The 23,626-nt window shown below is 40.1% G+C and overlaps 2 protein-coding genes across 5 annotated transcripts; one reads left to right on the top strand and one right to left on the bottom strand.

The window, feature by feature from the left end:
* Window positions 1-614: 614 nt before the first annotated feature.
* atp13a2 (ATPase cation transporting 13A2) lies at window positions 615-19,733 on the top strand. 2 transcript variants are annotated; one of them, XM_081707083.1, is made up of 30 exons: window positions 615-797; window positions 1,346-1,363; window positions 4,746-4,843; window positions 5,091-5,258; window positions 5,390-5,448; window positions 9,775-9,844; window positions 9,927-10,006; window positions 10,110-10,187; window positions 10,280-10,349; window positions 10,570-10,704; window positions 10,846-10,912; window positions 11,194-11,325; window positions 12,098-12,259; window positions 12,398-12,508; window positions 12,653-12,699; window positions 12,827-13,015; window positions 13,657-13,863; window positions 14,487-14,594; window positions 14,676-14,832; window positions 14,985-15,096; window positions 15,205-15,329; window positions 15,560-15,744; window positions 15,923-16,015; window positions 16,138-16,217; window positions 17,616-17,768; window positions 17,863-17,959; window positions 18,147-18,370; window positions 18,457-18,608; window positions 18,761-18,933; window positions 19,055-19,733. In XM_081707083.1, exons 1-30 carry the CDS (start codon window positions 785-787, stop codon window positions 19,220-19,222), a joined length of 3,531 nt encoding a protein of 1,176 aa, XP_081563209.1. In that variant the 5' UTR covers window positions 615-784; the 3' UTR covers window positions 19,223-19,733. The 2 variants fall into 2 exon arrangements, with proteins under 2 accessions (XP_081563209.1, XP_026870310.2); XM_027014509.3 differs by lacking the exon at window positions 1,346-1,363 and having other exon boundaries at window positions 616-797.
* Window positions 19,692-23,572, bottom strand: szrd1 (SUZ RNA binding domain containing 1). 3 transcript variants are annotated; one of them, XM_027014510.3, is made up of 4 exons: window positions 23,421-23,572; window positions 22,005-22,054; window positions 21,658-21,921; window positions 19,692-21,308 (listed from the first exon to the last, which is right to left on the bottom strand). In XM_027014510.3, the coding sequence occupies exons 1-4, from the start codon at window positions 23,469-23,471 to the stop codon at window positions 21,191-21,193; spliced, it is 483 nt and encodes a 160-aa protein (XP_026870311.1). In that variant the 5' UTR covers window positions 23,472-23,572; the 3' UTR covers window positions 19,692-21,190. The 3 variants fall into 3 exon arrangements, with proteins under 3 accessions (XP_026870311.1, XP_026870312.1, XP_026870313.1); XM_027014511.2 differs by lacking the exon at window positions 23,421-23,572 and adding an exon at window positions 23,217-23,414; XM_027014512.3 differs by lacking the exon at window positions 23,421-23,572 and adding an exon at window positions 23,246-23,384.
* Window positions 23,573-23,626: the final 54 nt, after the last annotated feature.

Below are 23,626 nucleotides of genomic sequence, written 5' to 3'. Positions count from 1 at the left end.
CGGTTCGCTGCTGTCCTTGTGAGGAGACGTACAAAGGCCAAAAGGTAGTCGTCGAGGGCGTATTATTCTGTGTAAAAGAGCCAAAATATTAAACATACATATGGCTCACAAAGCAATTACGTTTGGCTTAGGTATATGTTGATTTCTTTTGTTCTTCTCATGGCTTCTTCTCCAAACGTCCTTGGTATTTCTTTTTTACTTTTTTTACCCACAGAGCTGACATTAGGCTTTTTATTTATTTTAAAAAATGCGCCTCTTAATTACACTAATTTGCCTGTCCAACCAACGCCTCTCATTCTGTCATTATAAATTTCAGTCCAGTTTCATTTTCGTTTCCTCTACATCTCAGATCCGAACTCAGCATTGCTCGGCATTATTTAAATATTGTCTTTGCACATAATGTTACTCGAGCAAGTTTTTCTTTGTAAAACCACCTGCAAAGCGCCTACAAGCTCCACGTGAAATGTTTCGCACTGTCCAAATTAGCGCTATCTAAGCAAATCAGGTCCTCGGTGAATCGGGGCCTAAAACGTAAACAAAACAAAAAAGAAATCACGATATTTGTGATGTCCACGAGGTGGCGCTATTCACACACGCCAGCACGTCTCCGGAGTCGGCGGAGGAAGGAGGCTCGCGGGGTCGTCGCGCGCACGCGTCGCCCAGTAGCCGTTATTCTTTTCCACCACAGTGAACTGGTAATCACGGCGCCGTCCGTACTGGGACGGGGAGCTTGTGTGCCGCGAAGTAAACAAAATGGACTTAGGTTAATCGCTGACGTTAGGAAATGGATACATTCGGTGAGTGCACCGTATTCTGTGGGTTGTCGTACTTGGCTAGCTAACCATCATTGATTTAAAATAAAAAAAATCCAACACATGATTTGTAAACTCAAACCACTATTAGCCAGCTAACCTAGATAATTAACCTAGGTTACACGCAGCTTTGAGTGCTGCACTAGCCGGCATTCGTTGATTAAGTTAGTAGCTAGAAATGTTTAACTTCTAGTTGATTACATCCCTGAGGTTTAGTTTTACTATGGCTGTCCTGTCTCTGTAGTGCCGCACTTGGAGAACTAACCTAACAAAAACTGGGTTCCAAACACAGCGAAGGTCTTCAAAGCTAACGTTAGCTGGCATAGCTAAATATCCCACCCAGATACTAGCCCTGAAGGCTGTCAGTGCAGACAACAGGCGGAGTTGTTTGGTGGTGTCATTGTCCACGAAGCTACCTAGCCAGGTACATCGACCTGAGATTGTCTTTCACGTCTAACTTGGCCTGGAAATAATGGCACAGCTTGTATCAGTTTGCTAAAAGTAGCTATTTTTGACCCAAACCGGTCCCAAAGAACGACAGAAAGCACGGGGTAAGAACAAATAGTTTATATTTTTATATTCACTGCAGCTTGTATGCCTACTTCCCATGTAGCAGTTGTTTGAGTAGTTAGTTAATGCTTTTATCTAGGACGACTTCGTGGATCATTGTGTTAGGGTAATGATAGACAGATGAAGTCTAATGAAGCGTGCGCGTGCGCGCGCGTGTGTGTGTGTGTGTGTGTGTGTGTGTGTGTGTGTGTGTGTGTGTGTGTGTGTGTGTGTGTGTGTGTGTGTGTGTGTGTGTGTGTGTGTAAAAACGACTCGAAGCGTTGGAAGCCAACACCAGAGCAGAAATTATAGCAGCCATGGGTTAAAAACTGCACTACAACATGTATACTAAACTGATTTCATACTTCCAAAAGACATAATGTTGACCATTCATGGTGTTTAGTCATTAAAGTGCTGTAAATGTTCTGGTAAAAAGACATCTGTGGATTTTACACCCTTTTAGGAACTATTGGCTTAAGAAATATAGGACAGTGCCAAATCCTGCACCCTTTCAGTTCGAAGCTTCAGATGTTATTAGTCACGTGGAAATAATAACTCTGATACAAGCTTTGCATACTATCCCAGAGTAATTTTGTTATACATTCATGTTGGGTTGTTGTTAAGAGTTTCACATAATATCTGCATTCAGCAGCATGCCCCCCTGGTTTTATTAGATCATATTTAAAATATATGTTTGTATTAGAATCAGTCATTTCTGTTGTTTCAGTACCAGTGGTACGAAGATAGGGTGACTGGCATAATACACAAGTTTAAACCATAAGACCTTTCACATGAAGTCTGCCTTTGCCAAGCACATGTGGGCATTCAAAAAATAAAATGGTGGTTTCTTTGTCAGTAATTTGGTATTTGATTTGATATTTGGTATTTTTATGTGACTTTAGTGCCACGTTGGAATTGTGAAGTAAGGACTGAAGCCCATAATATCTAGTATGTTGAATGAAATAGCTATAAATGGAAGATGCTTTTTGGCTCCATATATATCTTGCATTAAAATTACATCTGTATTTGAAAAATGCAAACAAAAGTATAAGTGTACAAAGCCTACATTTGTCACAGGAATGTGATCAGACCAGCCAGACTGCCTCAGGAGGTGCAGCCAGTACATTGACAGAGAAAAAAAAACACCCACATGTTAGCTGTGTTGTCAGATAATCAAGAACCATGTGAAAGCTGGTCTCTCCAGTGGTGAAATATATAATTGATTGTAGTTGCAGCTCTGCCCAGGCCAAATTGGGCAGTTGATATAGAAAGAGAACAATTTGTGAAGACAGAAGACACCTTTCTCAACAGAGTACGTACATGCTGTATAATAGCATGATCTCTGGGAGCCCGACACCTGCTATACTTCTATATCAGTGAAATGTTGGCATCTGGCTCAGTTCTTTTAACTGAGCCACTGGGGAAGTTTACCTGTTGCCTGTGAGAATCATTAACACAATGCAGACAGTGAGGATGTATATTTCAAACCAATTGGAAATGCAAGTACTTGAAGAGATCTAATTGTTCATTATTGGGATGTCTGCCAAGGTTACATCTCTACATTTGACACACACCTCCAGTATTCAGAACTGCCAGATCATATCTCATCTTAGGAAACAGTATCTACAAAGTAGCAATATCATCAGATTATTCTAAAGAATCCCACAAATGTTATTCCTTCATTTACAGTGATCAATTCACTGTGGTAGCATTTACACTAGAGGCCATGACAACTGCCACAGACACATTTCTGTCCCCTAAAACTGTAGGCTTAACTTTTGAAGACAAGCAGACGAAAACAAATTACAGACTGCTCAGTAAAATCATCTGAGGTGAGCCTGCTGTATTATTAGTTCCTACCAGTGTAGTTTGGTTAAGTGTCATACTGCCACTGTACTGCATGTGACCAGTTGTAAAACTAATTTATTGCATTGAAGGCTGTTGTATTTTGTCATTATCACAACTCTCATGTATTTTTCAGAAAGCAAAAAAACTGCAGAGTACTTTGTGTTTGCATAAATGCACTAACTAGCTATTGCAAACACTCAAAATAAGCATAATTGTTATTTTTGTCATTGAATCACAAGTAAGCATAATTGAAGATAGAAATTAAATATATTAAATGGATGTTCAGATAATACAGGACACTTACACACAAGCACTGACACTAAAGCATAATGTAGGCAGCTGTTTATGAGAATGTGTCCTCTTTAGAATCTAGGTTAAGTGCTTCATAAGAGAATGAAATCTTATTTTATCATCATTTTGCTACCTAGCACTTTGGAGAAGTGAAAATGTTATTGTTGTTCAGCAGATGTTTAAATTGTTAATTTTGATCTTGTGATCCATCCAGTGTTGTTTTTTTTTCTTGAAAGACCCAGCTGTTTCCATGTAAAATTCACAAAATAAGCACATGATCTTAAAAAGAGGAAAAAGAAGCATGCAGCATCAATTCCACTTTCCTTTTTTGAAACCCTGCAAAGGAGATGTGCAGAAGTAAAACTAGCTAATTAGGCACAGTTAACGCTGGCTTGTTTCATGTGTACCATCCTACATTTGCAGTGTTTAGCTTATGCAGCTTAACCAATTAGCTAGTTTGACAGTATGTGTGTTCCATGGGAACCGAATCCATGTCACTACTGGTGCTAGCACCAACCCGCAAAAAGGTTTCATTTTTATTGTTGCGTTTGTTGCTTATTCACGTGTCCAAAGCATCTGTTTTCTTAGCTATTTCTTCAGAACAATGGACAAGTTCATTTGTTTTATTTTTGTGGCTGTGGAAAGTAGGCCAGATAGACTGGCATCACTGCTGATCACTCTGGTTGAGTCTCTCTCTCTCTCCTTACCCAGCAGTTACCACGCCCCTGTTTAACTAACTGACTTGGCCGAAAGTAAATCCTTTTGTCTAGTGCACACTCGTTGGGTGTCTTGCTTCCATTGGTGATGGATTTATGTTTTTATGAATGTCTTTATGTACTATATGTGGTTTAATTCATTGTTTGATTTAATCAAGCTTTTTGTTTTAGTTGAGCCATCTTGATTCATTTGTATATTATGTTTTGTCACAAATCACACAGTACCCCTGTACACAGTACACTCCATCACACTTGTGCTGGTCAGTTCGTCCATACCACTTAAAGTGCCCTTTGATACCTGAGTTTTGCACTGGTTCTTATCTAAAAGGGATGTTTTGGTAATAATGGGAAGTCACATGACTAGTCTCATGAATTACCTGCTATGGTCCTTGCTCCTTGCTGCTGATCCTCCTCCTTTTATTTACAGAAGGGGTGTGGATGATTTTTTTTTCTCCAGCGATAGACTGTTCTTTCTACGCTACTCTTAGTAAACCAGATTAAAAGTTGACATTTTGCTCCTGTTCTACAGGGAGCTGCCATCAGGGGCTGAGTGGGCCGAGCCCCAAGGATCCTGGGTCCACTGTACTGAACTCTGGTCCAGCAGGCGCTCCCTCTGTGTCTCACATGGTAATGAAAATAGGAATATTTACCCACCAGACGTTTCTTTGTGAATCACTCACATATAAGATTAACATGGGACTCTCTAGGGACGTAAAGTACTTCTTTTTTTTTTGCATTGTTGCAAATAATTTTGACGTGTAATAGTTCTATTAGTTGCAGAATCTCTCTGTAGAATACCAACACTGTAGAATAAAAGTGATGCAGAAAGTAGTGTGCATGGTATAATATCTTGCTTTATGGTTTTCTGTGCCAGGATGTCCAGGGGTACAAAACAGTGCGCTGGAAGGTGTGGCTTTGTCACCTTGGAGCAGTCTGTTCTGTCGGTTTGCTGCTGGTATTGTTTAACTGGCGGCCTCGTCTAGGTGTTCTGGCGAAATGCACCTCCTGTCCCATTCCAATGGCAGATACATTACTATTAAGAGTAAGTATTATTATTGCCACTCAGATATAATAGTGAGTTGCTGTCACTAAGAATAATATGTGTTGTTTCTGGAAATGTATCTCTAAAATTTCATTTTGTGGCCTGTAACATATTTCGATCAATTTTTATAGGATAGTCATGGACAGCAGTTTGTTATAGAAGTACAAACAGAAGAGACTGAGCAAGGGAGGTAAGAACCTGCAATGTGCTGATATGCATGCATAGGTTTGATATTCATATTACTGTATTTGTCAGTTTTCCTTCTACATTCATCATTCTCTCTCTCCTTCTTCTTCTTTTTTTCTTCTCTTTCATTTGCTTCACTTACAGAACCCATACAAATAATTTTGTTACCATAAATACACCCAATAGTGTTAACAGTCATTTCCTCTTTTCAAATGTATGCATCTCTTGACTTGTGTGCTCTTTACACACAAAATACAATCCTCTGGTAAGACATATAATAACAATTAATAATAATTCAATAACAATTGGAATTGACAAACCTCCACTTGTTCGATAGGTTTTTGAAGCAGACTACTAAAATATACATTTGTATTTGGGTTAGAATATTCTAATTACTAGCATTATTAGTGCTTCAGTATTTTGGAAAGGGTAAAGTTAGCATATATAGGAAGTATTTCTCAACAACATTTTATTGTGGACATTGTTGATGAAATTGAATAATTGTTTCAGCTTTAGTGTATACACAACTGTTAGCTTTGTCTGCTCTGATTGCGCCTCTGATCTTCCACAGTCTAAATTTGCACTGGTTTTAATCCTTTTTTGGTATTCTTCCAGAGGCCTTTGACTTTGCCTGAGAGAGTCTTGTTTTTCAGTGAGGCAACAGTGTATATTCAATCTGATGTGGTTCTAGTAAGACAATCCACAATATACCACTGTGTCCATGAAGGTTACAGCAGAATAAACAGTATGAACACTTGGGAAACACTTTTATTGCTTTTTGTGTAGATATAGTTTGACATTTGAAGGAAAATGCAAGTGGTCAGATCAGAATCAGAATTGGGTTTATTGGCTAAGCATACTAACACAGAAGGAAATTGGTTCTGGTTGTTATTGACTCTCAAACAAAACAGACGTTATACAGACTATACATGCACTATATAAACTGTACAAGACAAACAATATAAACTATACAACATACATAAAATGCAAGAGTATGTGGTAGTGCTAACATCAGTCATACATACTTATTGGAATGATTTATGAGTATTTGCACAATACATTGTTTGTAGATGTGAGGCAGGATGTTAAATATATGAAGAAATAAAAGTAGCTATGACATAGCAGATAATGCAGATCAGCTATTTATGAGGATAAAAATTTCCCAAGAAGAATTTGCTTGGAGCATAAATTGCAAAAAAACATAAAGGTGACACTGCAGTCTTTTTTAAATTTATTTTTGAAAAAATAGAAAAAAAGTTAAGAGAGGGAGGGGTGTTCATTGCAAATAAGAACTCATTATGTTAAGCCATGTCTCTGTTGAAAAAAAGTCAGAATTATTTAAACATTGATCAGTAACCAGACATTCAGTACAGCTGATTTAAACACTTGGTTGCTCTGCATTATATTTCACTTGCTGGTTCTTTTTCAAAGCTAATAAAAGCTTTGCGTGGGAGAGAGGAACTGGAGAGCACATGTGATGTTTGGGTGAAGCCCATAAACATATTTCTGAACTCTTGCAACCGGTTGAAATTGTCCGTATAGTACACTTGGAGAAACAAACAGCAACCAACCTGGTGCGACAGAACATACCAAACATAAATAAAGGTGGAATATTTACAAAGTTAGATACACATTATATACACATTATATACACAGTGTAAACAGCAGAAAAAAAGGGACAAACCAGTCTTAGAAACCAGTTATACAATCAAAGTAGACTCACAGAATATCTCAACTAATAGTGAACACAATGAAACAGAAACAAAAGGCAAGTGAGCACACAAGATGGGTAAACCACACAGCTGTAGGCCGTTTTATAGTCCAGGTGAGGTGATATCACACGAGGAGGCTCAAGGGGTAAGTGGCACTTGCCAATCCCCTTTTAGCAAGTTGAGCTTAGTGACAAATGCATCAGGTCCCACATGGTCAACACAGTCCTCTATGGGTCAAAGCAAAAGAGCCCGTCATTAAACTTTCTCTTTGTGTGGATCAGAAAAACAGGTGTATAGGGTGGAACCTGATATGGGTAACAGCTAAGACCCAATCACCAATGCTGAAAGAATGCACATCCACACGTAACATTTCTTCATTTTGTCTTGTGAAGCCTCTAGTCTAGAGGACTCCACTTTGTTGCCTAGACACATGCGCTCCCTGAGAGCACAAACATACTCTAATACAGACTTGGTGGTCTAAATGGAGACGGCCATTGCTTCTGAAGAGCCTTTAATGGGCATCACGTCTTGTAAAAGTGAGGGGCACTCTGTCATCCCAGTTTTTTGCCATCTAAGAGATTGTGAATTCTTTACATAGTCTTCAAATGTTTGATGGAATTGTTCAAGCTCACCTTGTGACCCTAGGTAGTAGGCAGTTGATACTTGATGGCTACTGTTGAGTTCTTCTGTTACGTGCGTAAACAGATGTGAGGTGACGTTTGAACCATGGTCTGATTGAATAGGTTTTGACAAGCCAAATATTGAGCAAAACTTAATGAGAACCTTAATCACAGCCTTAGATTGTACATTTTAAATCAGAATAGCCTCTGGAAACATAGTAGTACCATACATTAGCATAAGTAAATAAGCATATCCAGGACAAGTTTTTGGCAAAGGTCAACACACACTTGTATGATATGCTCAGATGGCCTATTTGTTATATTTGTGAAGTGGATCATGCTGAATAAGGTGTGTCAAGAGGGAGAACACCATTTCCTCATCAGCACATTGTTATCCACAAAATGCATACCATGATTATCATCAGTAGAATTTCTGGCAACACCAAAACAGTGGTCTAAAGTCCCTGTCTGATTTCTGGGCGGCAGAAAGGCGTCATCGATCGGCCAGTATATCAGGGTGCCTATAAAAAAGGTCTGTTATAGTGGACTGCATGCTTTTGTCATCTCTGATACCCTCAGTCATCACAACTCAGATCATCCTTATTTAGCAATGAAGAAGATAATTCTATCACATCGTGAAATGTTTGTGCTCGGATTAAAACACAGGCTGGGTAAATGAAATTAGAGGTAACACTATCCTCGGTAGTGGGTATGGATTCAGAAACTACTTTGGGATGAGTGAAAACTTATCCTCAGCTAGGACATTTCTGAGGATGAGTGAAACCCCAGCAACCGGCGACTTTAATGACACCCCTTAAGTAAAAAGTCTCCAACATTGTGCAAAGGCACACAAGCAATTGTATTCCCTAAATTAACATGTCACTGCTACAGTAGCTCTTTTCTGAGAAAAGCAACACAGTATCTAGTGTGAGCGACTGCTTAGCACCACTGTCTCTGAGCATCTGTATGGTCATCTTAACTATGTCATCATGTGACACAAATCCAGAAAATAAAAAGGATGGAACAGAGGTGTAATTTTTGCCTGTTCTAAACCACCAAGACCATTGTGATTATTGTTCACGGGCCCCACAGCGCTAACTTTGCTAGTGTCCTTACCCTGTCAAACAGTAGACGGCAATCAAATGACCACGTTCATTAGAAACATTCTCAGGATTCTGGTACATCTGAGGATTTCGAAGGACTAGGAGCTACCTGGGTTTTCAGAAAAATAGTTCTCTACGTTGCAACGAAGTACTAAACACGGTTTTTTGTGTCCACACACTTGTCAGCTAACACAGCTGCATTGGATAAAGTTCCAAACAATCTTTGTTTGTTTATATATGAAACTAGCTGGTTTAGTTGGCAACACTTAAACTGCTCAAGGAGGATTAACTACTTAAGCTCCCCACAACTCGCAATATGGCTGGCAGCACACCATTTGTCAAAAAGTAAAGTCTTCCCTTGAGTGAATTCAACAAACGTTTGGCTAGCAGGCTTTTCTAAGCCACAAAAATTTTATTTTTAAGTACTACTATGCCCAGAGTACGGTTGCTTTCACCACTTCATAATTCATGCTGTATTCCATTGTAAGAGCTGAACAAACATCCTGGACTCTCCCTATAAGTTTACACTGTAAAAGCAGTGACCATAAGTCCTTAGGCCAGTTCGGTTTTGCAGCCATGTGTACAAATACAGGAAAATAAACAGCGTTTTAACTGAACACAGGCACTAATCAGATGTGTTTGCTGTCAATGAAGTTAGATCTGCTTCCCGGAGTTTTAAAGAAATAGTGGTATTTAAAGGAAAATTGTTTTTGCCACCTATACTTCTCTGAATATCAGTGTGTCCGTGACATGCATTGTCTGTTGTAGCTTGGCCAAAGCTTCCCACTGCTAATCACACTTTCCATGGTTGTTTGGTTATGGTGTAAACTTAAGCAGCAAAGCATAGATATGAGGAATATGAGCATAGAAAAATGCCTGTTGTTAATTCCTGCAGTATTGACCATGCTAGGGGTGAGTTGGAAGACGATGAGTGGAGAGACGATGTTCATCTACATGAAGAACAGGTAAAATGTATGGACAAATCAAAACAATCTTCCATTTTTATGCTTCCAAGTGTGTTAATTGTTGACTGTTTCTTTGCCCTAGAAAACCTTGCTGCGATACTATGTGTTCGAGGGCATGCGATATGTGTGGATGCCCCGGAAAGGGGCTTTCTGCAAAGTTAGGTGCTTTAACAAAAGCAAGCAAGATTCTCTCAGAACAATCTGTTTTCATCTTTGTAGTCATTTTCGCTACTAAAATTTAATGTGAAGTTTTGTGTCATGCCAGTATCCTTAATGAAGGCTGGACCTGTGCTGACTTGCATTGCCTTCAGCGAGGACTGACTCGATTGGACCAAAGCTCAAGGTTTAACCTCAGAACATGTGACACTCATGTGAGTCATGTCACACACAGACATCTCCTTTCTGTTTGAGTCTTACTGTCATTTCTGTCCACAGGAGACAGATCTTTGGAGATAATATCATTGATGTGCCTGTGAAATCCTGCCTGAGGTTGCTGGTTGAAGAGGTATCTTATTTTTTGTCTTGGTGCCATCATACACTGAAAAACAGTGGTTCACATCTCTTGTTGAAGCCATCTTGTGCAGGACTTTAGGATGAGGCTTTCTTCATTTTCTAATAGCTCAGCTTACAGAAAGAAAACATTTAGCTCATCTAACGACATTTGCTCTAACCCTTTCTTATAAATTCTTCCCAATAGTGATTGTGTCCTCTTCATCTTCATGCAGGTCCTCAACCCATTCTACATGTTTCAAGTGTTCAGCATCATCCTGTGGATGTCAGATAAATACTACTACTATGCAGTTTGCATCTTTATAATATCCTTCATATCCATCACTGTATCCCTGTATGAGATCAGGAAGGCAAGTGAATATTGTCATATAATGTGCACCATTAATGTCCCACAGGACAGGTTTAGTGACAGTATGTTTGTAGGATTGATATCTTTCCATGTTTGCTGTTCACTTGTCAATACCTTTTTTGTTGTTGTTTTGAATCTGCAGCAAAGCACAACACTGCACAGCATGGCCCAGCTGATGGTGAATGTCACCGTGCGCAGAGCCTCTGGAGGTGATGTCTGCTATGTAAGGCCTAAGATGTGGCCAGTCATATGAAGTAATAGTTAAAGGCTAGCTGCCTTTTTAGAGAACACCTTTTAACTTTACTGTAAATAAGACAGTAAGACATATTTTGTGTCATTTATTTAAGGATCTGGAAAGACTTTTTTTTTTTTTTTTTTGGTTTCTTATGCTTTGAAGTAACTTAAGTCTTAAATCAGTGCTTGACACTGTGTGTGTGTGTGTGTGTGTGTGTGTGTGTGTGTGTGTGTACGCATTTTAAACGCTTTCTAGAGGAAGAGCTTGTAAGTTCGGTGGAGTTGGTTCCAGGAGACTGTGTGATAGTCCCATCTGAGGGATTGCTCATGCCGTGTGATGCTGCCCTGCTGGCTGGGGAGTGCATGGTCAATGAAAGCATGCTCACAGGTGAGACACCACAATGTCTGATTTTAATAGGTCACTGTGAAAATGGACGGACAGCTCTCGTATAATACACAAGCTATAATTAGACTCTAATACATAACACAAAGGTTTCTGCCCTTAAGCCTTCATGAGAGTGCTAGTGGGATACAAAACAACAGCCCACTTGTATACTATGAAAAAAAGAGAGAAATTCCCTAGACCACATGACCAGCAAGTCATGTGATCTGTGCTGTCACAGACTTATGACAAGCTGGTATCTAAAATGCAGTCAAGAAATGAGTAACAATTAAAAGATATATTGCAAATATACAGTAAATGTATTCTTACACACAAAAACAGGGATATAAGAAGAAAAACACATGACTATACAGCCATATGCACACACAAAATTCACACAGGGATGAGAAGTCTCCGGTGGCAGGACATGAAGTTAATGTTTTACATTTTTTAGGGTTGGAAACAGTCCTGAAGGGGTGGAGGCCGCGAAAAATGACTTTTACAGAGGGAGGCTTGGTACATATTAATCTCAATACCGTGTCTCCTAATGGATGAATTAAGATTTCTTTATCATGTTTCTGTAACGAATGGCGATTTATGTGTGCATATGGATGTATAGTCGTGTGTTTTTCTTCGTATAAGAAATGTATATTTTCGTATACTGTATATTTTCAGTGTGTGGTCACTTTACTGGAGAAGCCTTTGGGAGTGCAGCACAGTATAATGCCCTTCTCTCGGTCTCTTCCACACCTCTGTCCTCTTTCCCCCTACATGTCAGGTGAGAGTGTTCCTGTGATGAAAACACCCTTGCCTGATAACAAGGAGAGGTACAGCCCTGAAGCTCAGCGCAGACACACACTGTTCTGTGGCACACAGGTCATCCAGGCTAAAGGGGGTCATTCCAGTGGGAATGGAGCAGTAGTAGTTGTCACACGCACAGGTATCCCTAAAAGGAAAGACTGATATATTACTGCAATTCTGCAAACATGATGCACAGACTGAAACTAAGTTTGAGGGTTTTTTTAGTAAAGCACGTTAATCTACAACTCCCTAACATAAATGCATTTATGCTTTTCAGGTTTCTTTACAGCTAAAGGTGACCTTGTCAGTTCTATTCTCTACCCTCAGCCAGTTAACTTCCGCTTCTATCAGGATGCCATGAAGTTTCTAATTTTCTTAGGATGCATGGGTAAACTGATATTATTTAACACTAATTACTTTTATGTTTGTTTTGTAGTTGAGATGAAAAATATACATGAAAAATATTTACATTTACAGAAATACTACCGCTTGGTAACGTGTGACTAATATAATGAATATTATTTTATTGCAGCAACCTTGGGCACAATTTACAGCATAGTAATGCTTTATAGGAGCAACGTAAGTAATGCATTTATTAATTATTATTAATTAGAAAAATCTTTAAAGTAAAAAGATGTAAAGCATGTTGTAAATGTTTCTAGTATAGTAGACAATAATCAAATCTTCTCTGTCTCTGTGCTATCAGACCACTTGGCCAGAGCTTGTGATCCGGTCCCTGGACATCGTGACCATCGTGGTGCCGCCTGCCCTCCCTGCCGCCCTAACAACAGGCACTTTATATGCCCAGCGGCGCCTGAAGAAGAGAGGGGTGTTCTGCATAAGCCCCCCTCGTATCAATGTCTGCGGAAAAATCTCTCTGTTCTGTTTTGACAAGGTGAACAGCTGAGTGGGGTGGGGACTTCCCTCTAATGTCAGTGCCATGTTAGCTGGACACACAGTAGCCTGAATGCTTAAATGGGCAAATTAGCATGAATATCTTTAATACCTTTTAAATATCTGCTTAAAGCCTGCCTGTTTATTTTTCTTCCCAAACCAAACTCCAGCTTGACAAATGTATAACCTTTGTTGAAAGACTTGTTGAACAGCTTCTTGGGTGCAGAACAAGACATTATTTCATTTCCTTATTGTTAGTTACTCACTATTCTGGTTTTTAGAATGATGACCAAGTAAAAAAGACCCCTTGTTTGTTGTTGGTTCATAGCCAAAGATCATGTTTTTTGAGTAAAAAAGTTACTTCTGGTCTGGCATGATGGCTTAGTGTTTCCAAGCAATCTACTCAAAGTGATGCTAAGTTGTTTTGAGAGCCCTGTATTTAGGCCCTTCAATGTACATCCTATAAAACCAACAACAGAGATCAATGAAATGAAAAATGATGAAAATATTTTATTGAGGTTTGACATTCTTCTACAGTAATCCATAAGACAAGACAAGGTAAGTCATGCGGTATGAGCAAACAAACAAGAAACCCACCCTGTTTCTTTAGTGTAGGTTGTAATGTTGCGTTTCTTTATTCAGACAGGTACTCTGACCGAGGAGGGTTTAGATGTGTGGGGCGTGAAGTGTGTGAGTGGAACAAGGTTCGATGAGCTTATCCCAGACCCCCGTCTTCTGCCCCCTGGCCCCATGGTGATGGCCTTGGCCTCCTGCCACTCTGTGGCCTTGCTAGGTGATCAGGCCATTGGAGACCCCTTGGAGCTCAAAATGATAGAGTCCACAGGCTGGGTAAGGAGCTCTTTCCAGTTTGACCTCAGGTTTCTTTGTCTGTTGCTTGAGGAAATATTTAATTGAGAATGTTTTGATAACCTATTTTCTCCCTTGTTTCTTAGTCATGCACACACACACACACACACACACACACAATGTAAATGTACAGACTATACATGGTATAGACCATATTTGGCCATGCCATGCTGTACCATGTCTATATCACATGTTTGCTGTTGACTAGGCTATATTCAGGGAAACTATTTGCGACACAAAAGAGGTGTGAGTGTTTGGCAAAGCCGTGTTGCTGGAGTTTTTTCTGCCAGTGTCACTGCTGGACTGAGAGTGGTTTGCCACCCATAATACAGAAAACTGTGACACTGATGGAGAATACATACACAAAGTGCCAATCAGATGGACTACAGTTTAGCTACCAGTTGATTCTAGTAGAGTGAGATCTGGCAGAACTCTAAAACATGTGCATTGTCTTGGCTGTGTTGTAGCTAATCTTACACTGAAAAAGAGAAATTATATCATTGTATAATATCTTGATATAATTGATCAAAAACATAATGGAAGCAAAGCATACACATGTGTACTTGCGTTTGAATATATGATGGTATGATCTTTGGGAATGGTAGGAACTGGAGGAGCTCACTAATGAAACAGGAGTAATCAGTGAGTTTGGGAGCTATAGAATACTGATGGTGATGAGGCCACCTGCTGCTGAGTTCCAGCCTACGGGCATAGTGAGTACTGCACACTGTAATGCTCCCATGAAAATGACCTTTCCTTAGGGAGAGTACCTGACCTTCTCTTTCTGTTGCCAGTTCATCAGCCAACCTGTGGCCATAGTGCGCCGCTTCCCATTCTCCTCCACACTGCAGCGGATGAGTGTGGTGACCGTGGGCCCTGGTGGAGACTCACCTCACATTTTCCTCAAGGGAGCACCAGAGATGGTGGCCAGCCACTGTCTGCAAGAAAGTGGTAAGGACTAGAATGTTTGATGTTCTTGGCCAATAGATACTTTGAGAATGTATGATTTTCTTTTTTTTAACTGTGGTGTAAAAGGCTAAATGAAGGGGTTGTACATTTTTTCACATGAGAGGTTTATGTGCCCTTTTCTTTGTGCCTGGCAGTGCCTCCTCAGTTTTCCAACACATTGATTGAATTTGTGAGTGAGGGCTTCAGGGTCCTAGCACTTGCCTACAAGGAGATGGATGCACAAACTGATCTCAGGAGTATTACAAGGTCAGTTTTGTATCTTCTCCAGTCACCAGTAAAACACAAAAACCTGCTGCACTGTGGCCAAATTTTAACCTCTGGATTTCTGATGATGTGAAACATGTTCATTGGTAGGGCCGAGGTGGAGAAAGACCTGTTGTTTTTGGGTCTGTTGGTGATGAAGAACCAGGTGAAGCCTGAAAGTGCAGAAGTAATTGGTGACCTGAGACGAGCTCAGATCCGGCCCGTCATGGTTACTGGTAACATTGGCACTACATTGTTGTACTCCAGATTTATGTGCATCTGTGGCTTATGATGCCTTTGCTCATCTCTACTTGTGTAATTGGTTCTTTTTCTGTGCTAGTGTTCTTTTTCTTTTAAACTAGTGTGTTTTGTCCGAGGTTTCTGTGCACAGCTAGATTCTGGAAGCTTTTTTCACATGCCAGAAGCATTGTCAGAGCTAACTGTCTTTCACTTCCTTTTGTGTCAGGTGATAACATTCTCACTGCCTTGAATGTGGCACAGTCCTGCAGAATGTTGTTGCCACATGAGCAAGTTATTTTTGTTCATGCATCGCCCCCTGCTGCCAACTCCATGGCATCCTTACAATTTCAGCAAAGGGATGGCAGGGATGCTACCATCAACACACAGGAGACCATGGATATCCTGGAACAGGTTTTTATGCAGGCTTACTTTACTTTCACTGTTTAAAGCAATATCTGCCCATAATTGCTGTTAACACTATATTGACTGTAGTGCTTATAGTGACCCAAAGCAAATTTGTTTCTTTGTTTGCAAAGGTTTTTGTTTTACAAAAGCAGCATGCATGCTGAAGGCTTTGTCTCTTCCCCAGGGCCTTTACCAGAACAGTCTTAAGTATCATTTGGCTATAAATGGAAAGTCTTTTGCAGCACTGTGCGATCATTTCCCTGAGTACCTACCAAAGGTGAATGACAATATTATATGTGAATATGTATTGATTCCTTCTCCATCTTGGTTTCTTAATGAACATACCTTGATGTGCAGAATGATTTGCCAAAATGATTCAGACGCATGTCTCTGCTTCAGGTTCTAATGAGAGGCACAATATATGCACGCATGTCTCCAGACCAAAAGACTGAACTGGTCAGAGGTCTTCAGAAACTGAAGTAAGTCTAGGATACATGTTTAAACAGAGTCTCGTTAAAGGTCACATGGTTTCATAAGTTCCATGTTTAGCCTTCTCCAACAGTTATTAAGATGCACAACCCAGCAGATCTCCAGCACCTTCGGATTATGTGAATTACAAACAGAACTCCAGTAATTTACTGGAAATGTATATCTATTTCATGTGAAGTAGCATGCTGATGGACAATTCCTGCATCTACCCGTCCCATTCCTAAATGACCACAGCTCCACTCCTGCACACCTCATGTTCAGCCAAATGGCTCAGTGTCTGGTGAATAATCTTGCTAGTCAAATCCTCAGTTCAACAGGGTTCACTGAAGTAACAAAATGTGTTGTTATAATGCTTTATCTCTTCAGTTACTTTTGCAAGTTGCTAGTTGTTTTGCTGGCATGCATTCTTTTGACAGCCAAGGAATACTGGAAACCTAATGTCTGACTGCCAAATTGTGGTTAAATTGAGCATTCAAGACAGAAACAAGTACACTGAAAACTAGTTTTAATTGTTTCCATTATGAGTGTTGAAATCTCATAAGTAACATCATTGTGGGAACAATGATGTTAAACATTGTTGCTATCCATGAGACATTGGGCTCCCCAATGCCAAAATTGTTGCTGGGGTTTTTTTGGGTTTTTTTTTTTTAATACATTTGTGATTTTAAATGGAATTTCATGAAAACACATGGTCAGACTGAATAGTGAAGACAAATTTAGTAAAAAAAAACAAAAAACTTTTAATAACTAATGTTGAAAAATGCATAATAGGAAGCACTTGTCCAGTGCCATTCTGTGTTTGCAACCAAGATGTTTGTAATTCCTCTTAGTGCTATTTCATGACAACTGCTCAACAGGTGAATATGAAGAAAAGACAGAAACTAATTGCAAAGAACATTTTCAGCAGATTCTAAATTGTTCTAACATCGCAGTTCTATGGTATACATCTGTATTCCATGTCCAGGGTTAAAAACAAAAAGTAAGACAAATATGCACAGCAGAATCATTTCAATCTATTAAACTTTAGATTGGGTGAACCTTCCACTGCAAACGATGAATGTGTAGAAGTTTAAATGTTAGGAATAATGATTTATTAATAATTATTTTTGCATGAATATCAGAAGACGTAAGCTATAGAACTACATTTGCCTCGCAAAAGCAGCAAGATGTTGCATTTTACAGCAGTTTATGGCAGGGTTGGAGTTAGCCATGAAAAGTCAGTTATCCTGCAGATCATGCATACAGTACACAAACTACCCATTTGCTGATCTGATTATGTAAAGCAATATTTTAGTTTTAACAGAAAGTGTAACTTATGTGCCCTAAAACAAAGGACTTGTTCTCCTTGGTGATGGCAGTGAAAATGTTTCCTCCCCTTTCCTCTGCAGTTACCGAGTTGGCATGTGCGGTGATGGAGCCAACGACTGTGGAGCACTGCGGGCTGCAGACGTCGGTGTCTCTCTGTCAGAGGCTGAGGCTTCTGTGGCCTCTCCCTTCACCTCCAAGTCTGACAACATAAGCTGTGTGCCTTTGCTTATCAGGTAAAGCATCTGAAAGACGCCATTTCATTGAATAGCTTTGGAGTCTGTCCTCTTTGTATGTCAATACTGGGCTGACCATTCCTTGTTCAATCAGGGAGGGGAGATGCTCACTGGTGACATCTTTCAGCCTTTTCAAGTACATGGCTTTGTACAGTTTGATCCAGTTTGCTTCTGTACTCATCCTTTATACTGTGAGTGGTTTTCTAGTCTCATTTAGCAGTATCAAGCTGTATTAATTACCTAACATGAAACAATCTCCCTTGTATGCAGTAAATTTGAATGCCCCTGTCACTGATTAGTCTTTCTACATGATTGAAGTATCTTTTAAAATGTAAGTTCTTTTTCAATTACCTTTTGATGCTTTATCTTCCATCTTAGGTGAAAACAAACTTGAGCGACCTGCAGTTCCTCTTCTTTGACTTAGCCATGGTAACAGTGCTGGCTATAGTGATGGGGAGGGGTGGTCCCAGCGATGAGCTCCACCCTCGGCGCCCCCCTGCCAGCCTATTGGCTCTGCCTGTTCTGTCCTCTTTGGTTCTACACACCATTCTGTTGATCCTCAGCCAGGTGGCTGCTCTCCTTATCACAACCTCACAGGAATGGTGAGTTTCAGGCCCTGTAGTTGTTAAGCACTGACCCAGGGGTTCTTGTTCTGATTCATTTTTGCTTCTTTGTTGACCTTTTCCAGGTACATTCCTCTAAATTCCACAGAGCCAGGCTCACACAATCTGCCAAATATGGAGGACACAAGCGTGTTTGCTGTGTCAGGGTTACAGTACATCATCATGTCTATAGTAGTAACAAAAGGATACCCTTACAAGAAACCACTTTTCCACAATGGTGAGTTAGTGAAGGAACATCTTGTCAAACTATATTTTACACTAACCCTTGCATCTTTGAAATCTGCATTAGTCTACACTTTCAAATATCATTTTAATTTTTAGGTAACCAATTTAAAAAAAACTGTTATCTTTTCTAATTACTCCCCCCAGTTGTGTTTGTACTTGTGCTGCTGGTCCAGTTTGGGGTTATGATCTGGCTGGTGCTATTCCCTGAAACCTTCCTGCATAAGATGCTGCAGCTGTATGAAATCACTGACATGAGTTACAAGCTGCTGCTAGTGGCCATTGCTGCTCTTAACTTCTTCATATGCTGCCTGCTGGAGGTAAAAAGGCTTTGTCCAGCCTCTCTCATTCAAACACCAGAAATATGCTGCTTTTGTGAGTCACTGGAGGGAGTGATTTGGATGGTTGGCTTTGTGCTCAGCTGTGTCGTTTGTTTCACAGGCTCTTATTGACAAATGTGCGCCGGATTGCCTGCGCATACTTCGGGGGAACCGTAGCTCGAAAAAACAATACAAACGCTTGGATGCCCTCCTGGCAGAAACTCCTTCGTGGCCTCCCTTAGACCAGTTGATATATCCACCACAGTGTTCTGTCATTGGTGTTAGCTAGTATCAGTTGCTGTCAACAACCTCATCTCCACACATCAACTTTCAGTAACCAAGAGTGCCACTGGTCTTGTTACTACCTCCCAACACTTGTGCAGTGGTTTGCAGTCCCCTACTCTGTGTATTTCTATTTTCTCTGCTTACACACCTGAGCCGTCTCTTCAGTGGCTTTCTATATAGCTGATGAGTTGAATTGTGTGTTAAAATGGAGAAAATAAAAATACAGGAGTGGAAACCACAGGTTTAATGGGAGGACTCTGAACTAGATCTAAAAACATCAAATTGACTGTTAGAGAGAGAGTGTATTTTATATCATGCTAAAACAGTATGCATACACATTATTAAAATTTAACTTGATTAAAGTTGTGATCAAATCAAATTTTAAAATGTTTTAAAATGTTCTTTCTAGTATTTGCTATTACATGCAAATATCTAATTTCTATAAATTTACAAAACTAAAGCATTCAAGATGATTATTTTAAAAAGTCTTTATTAAAGGGGTATTTTGTAAAGTATTTACAGGCAGATTTCCATGTTCATTTGCAGATCATGACAGTGTTCTGGTTGATTTGATGCAATATAATGTAGACAGCTGCACAAATTAAAGGGTATATTCCCATACATTGCTGGGAATTTTCAGACATCTTTGAAAAACAGCATAATGAGTATCTGGCAAAGGGAATGGGATTAATGTACAGTAGTTTGGCTCTTCTGTGGATGCTATATTGCAAGAGCCAGCAACGGAGTTAACACTTCAGTTGAAGTCATATTGAACCATTGCTGCTGTAGAATGTCTAGTTTTTCTTAAAAACAGTTAAATAATCTCTTGTACGCTATCCAGTACTCCAGTTTAGAGGTGCTCTTGTGGATGGTCATAAGCTACATTTAAGAAAAGCTCCCTATTGTACCACCACTAAATTAAAAACTAAAAACAATAATAGTTTATTCAGTCTCTCGGTTTCCTCAAAGACCTGAGTTCTGACTTCAGTGAAGAAAATGGTAAAAATAACAGATGTAAAATCTCAAAAAGGGAAATGAGGAGCCAGCAAAACATTTTCCCTTTTATGTCTTCCTGTGATCATTTCCAGCACATTTACAGGTCATTTTATTTATAATAATTGATCATTACTGAGAGCTTGATAACTGCTTTCTTGAATCTCATAAAAAGGCAGAAAAACATTAATATGATAATTGTTTTCTCTAATTTTATTCCTATTTTCCCCCCTTTTTATAAAAATTAGGAGTCAGAGGAAGACCCAGGATTTAAAAATGAGACTAATCAAAAACAACAGAACTTAAACTAATTGTTTCCACAGAACCTTCACCATTCCCTTACTAATTAAAAGTGTATGGCATTTAGCAGACTATGCCATACATAGCCAAAATTAAAACAGACCAATATGACCAGTACAAAAGCATGGGAAGAACATTATGGAAAGAAAAAATTGAAAAAATTTATAAAGCAAGATATCATTATTGCTGAGAGCTGACGCCCTGTGCCATCCTCATACATTTACATCATAGCCTCTCTTGCATCATAATACATAATGCTGCAACCGTCTTTCTCAGAGAGGGTCATGGCTGATCTCCAGATCACACAATAGCCTAAAATACAATGCATTCCATTGGTAGACGGGTCGCCAGTCACAGTTAAATTAGGAGGGGGTGGGGGTGATTTGCAGTTTGTTGGGGTTCGGGGCAGGGGGTGATTTGGTATCACAGTGAGCAGTGTCCAGAAGTTGTCCTCATCACAGTGTAAAATGGGGGCAGAAAAGGTTTTGCCCCACTCGCTCTTCCGTGTTCTATTTCCTCCCCTTTTTACATTCCACACTGGCCTAGGAGCCATAAATGGGTAAGAGGTTTTTTCTTCTTTCTTAAATATCCCACATACTAAATATTGGTTTAAAAAGTGATAAGAACTGCAGCGTTATGCTGGGAGATGGATCATTAGCTCTCCTCTCTACCCAGACCTTTATTCCCATCTGCGCTGGCGAAAGCCTTGTGTACCATCTGGACCTGCTGGCTGACGAACCACATGGTTGTTTGATCTTGTGTCTTCTGAAGGTGTGTGGCTGCTCACACGCAGTGATCTAAATATGGAGAAATATATTTTAAGATTAAACATGTAATTCTCAAACTACCAATTTTGAAAACAAATCAACTTATTAAATGCCCTTCAGTTTATTGCAGCATCCCTAGGCCAAGTTAAAAACATTGATATTTTGTTCAGTGTCTTGCAGCTCAACAACATCCTGAGTATTTAATAATGTTAGAAACAAGACAGCAGACCCACAACAGGTCTACAGCAAGAGGTCTCCTCCTTAGGCCCCACAAACTCCTCCAAGGACGAGCCCACATATCCTATTATTGAGTCCTCTTAGACTTTCATGGCTGAACAGCATGTAAGGACTGGTGAAGAGTGCATAGAATTTGACTTACCTGTCTGAATTGGGTCTCTCTTGGGGTGTGTCATCAGCACTGCCAAGGATCCTTCTCCTGGCTTCTGCGTATTCCGCCTCCCTCTGTGCTAAGGACTTCACTCGGGGAGAGGGTCGGTTCTGTGTTTCAGAAGATCCTAAGGATCCGTTGCTGGTGGGTCGTTTCAAAATGCGTATCTGTGGAGGTGGTGCAGCTGGAAGGGAGTCCTCTTGGATCACGATGGCTGCCTTTGTTGGAGAACGACCTGACCCTCCACTTGAAAGCCTAGAAAGAAAAAGGATAAAACTGTTTAGGGTAAAAAAAAACAACAAACAAGTGTGAAGAGGAAAAGCTCTTGTTCAACCTACCTCTCTTTCTGACTAATCCGTAGCTTTTCTTCTAATCCTCTCTCCATTTCCTGGAATAGGAATGTAAAAGTTGCAAGAACAATTTTGCTAAAAACATGCATCAGCATAATTTTTCAAAACATTAAGAGTAACATTTGTGTGCACAAGAAGTCCCAATGCACCACTGCCAAGCGTCTCAGTTTCAGAGAGTTATTTATACAGCCTTAGCGCAGCAGCTAAATTCATAGCAGGGATGAATTACAGTGCTGAAGTTCAGTTGCTGAACAAGAGGACTATAAAGAGTGGAGAGCAAAATATGGGTAAAATATTCTGAAGAAAAAAACACCAATATATTATACCAGGTGTGTGGAACTTGTACAGTTTCTTTAGTCGTTAAATCAGGACAAGAGTAAATTAATCCACTGACGATTAATTACCCCCCGAACTCAGAAGCTAGTGTGCAGTAATGCGCGTCTGCATCACTCTACTAAATATCTCTCACGCTGGAGATCAGTAAGGGAATACTAAAGTAACTAAAATATTAGCATAGCACACCGGTCGTCCACTTTTTTTTTCTTTAAATCTCCACGCATCACCTTAATTTATTATACACGTAAATGGACGTATTTGCGAAATGGAAAATTATGAGAACATTAACTTATACATCGAGCATGGATAGGTACAAGAATATATCCAATACCAAGTAACGTTGTTAACGCCAAATCACTAAACTAACGTCAGCTTGCCGGCATTGCAAAACAAGAATTAACTTAAACCTAATAACACTGCCCTAGTACTGATCCATAAATCCAGATAAAGTCTAAAACAATTCGCTGTTTACCATCCAGAGCGTTCAACACGTTTGTATTTATAGCTAGATAGCCGGTCACGGCCACAGCGGCACACTGCCATCGAGGGTTTCCGCTAGCTGCTTGTTTGGCTAAATCAAGTGAAAGTAAAATTAAGAAACAAAATGACGAACTACAGTAAAGTTACAGTGACTAGCTAGTTTAATGCTTACGACCCGCCTGGTCATTACTTAATTCACGCCAGCTACCTACCAAAGAGAGACGTTGTACTTGCTAATAATAAAAATATACACAGATAGCCACTAGCTAAGTTAGCCAGCTAGTTAACGTAGCCTCGTTGATGCAACAAGGAAACAACTTAGTTTTTATTATTCTCCAGCTAGCTGACCTAGATAGTTACTATCAACCTCTCCCCCTCACCTACCGGTTTTAAGACAGCACTTATATATTCACCAGCACTACTTTTCGGATCCATTTCCACCGTGGCCTACTTCCGACCTCAGACCCTACTGACTAGCCAGCTAGCCCGGGCCAGTGTATCACCACCGTGCGTCCCACAAGCGATTCCCCCGCATCCGTGACATGGTTTTGGACCGAACTGGTCTGGCTACGATTATCCAGTAGTTACCCCACTGTCGGCGGCTTCTTCCCAGCTTTCAACGACCTCCTCATCTTCCATGCTCCCACTTTGCCAACCAGCCCGGGCGGGGGGGTTCCCTGTGCTCCCTACACGCACAAGCACATTTTCTTCCTCTACAAACTCGACTGTCCTAGCTGCCTCAATGTGTAATTACAAATCTTGCACATTATCGGCACCTACTGTCCAGGAGCGCC

The sequence above is a fragment of the Electrophorus electricus genome, chromosome 24, assembly GCF_041902795.1.
Source record: "Electrophorus electricus isolate QZ-2024a chromosome 24, ASM4190279v1, whole genome shotgun sequence".
In the NCBI taxonomy this organism is placed as follows: Eukaryota; Metazoa; Chordata; class Actinopteri; order Gymnotiformes; family Gymnotidae; genus Electrophorus; species Electrophorus electricus.
Note: the sequence above shows the minus strand (reverse complement) of the source record. Positions and strands in the feature narration are given on the sequence as shown.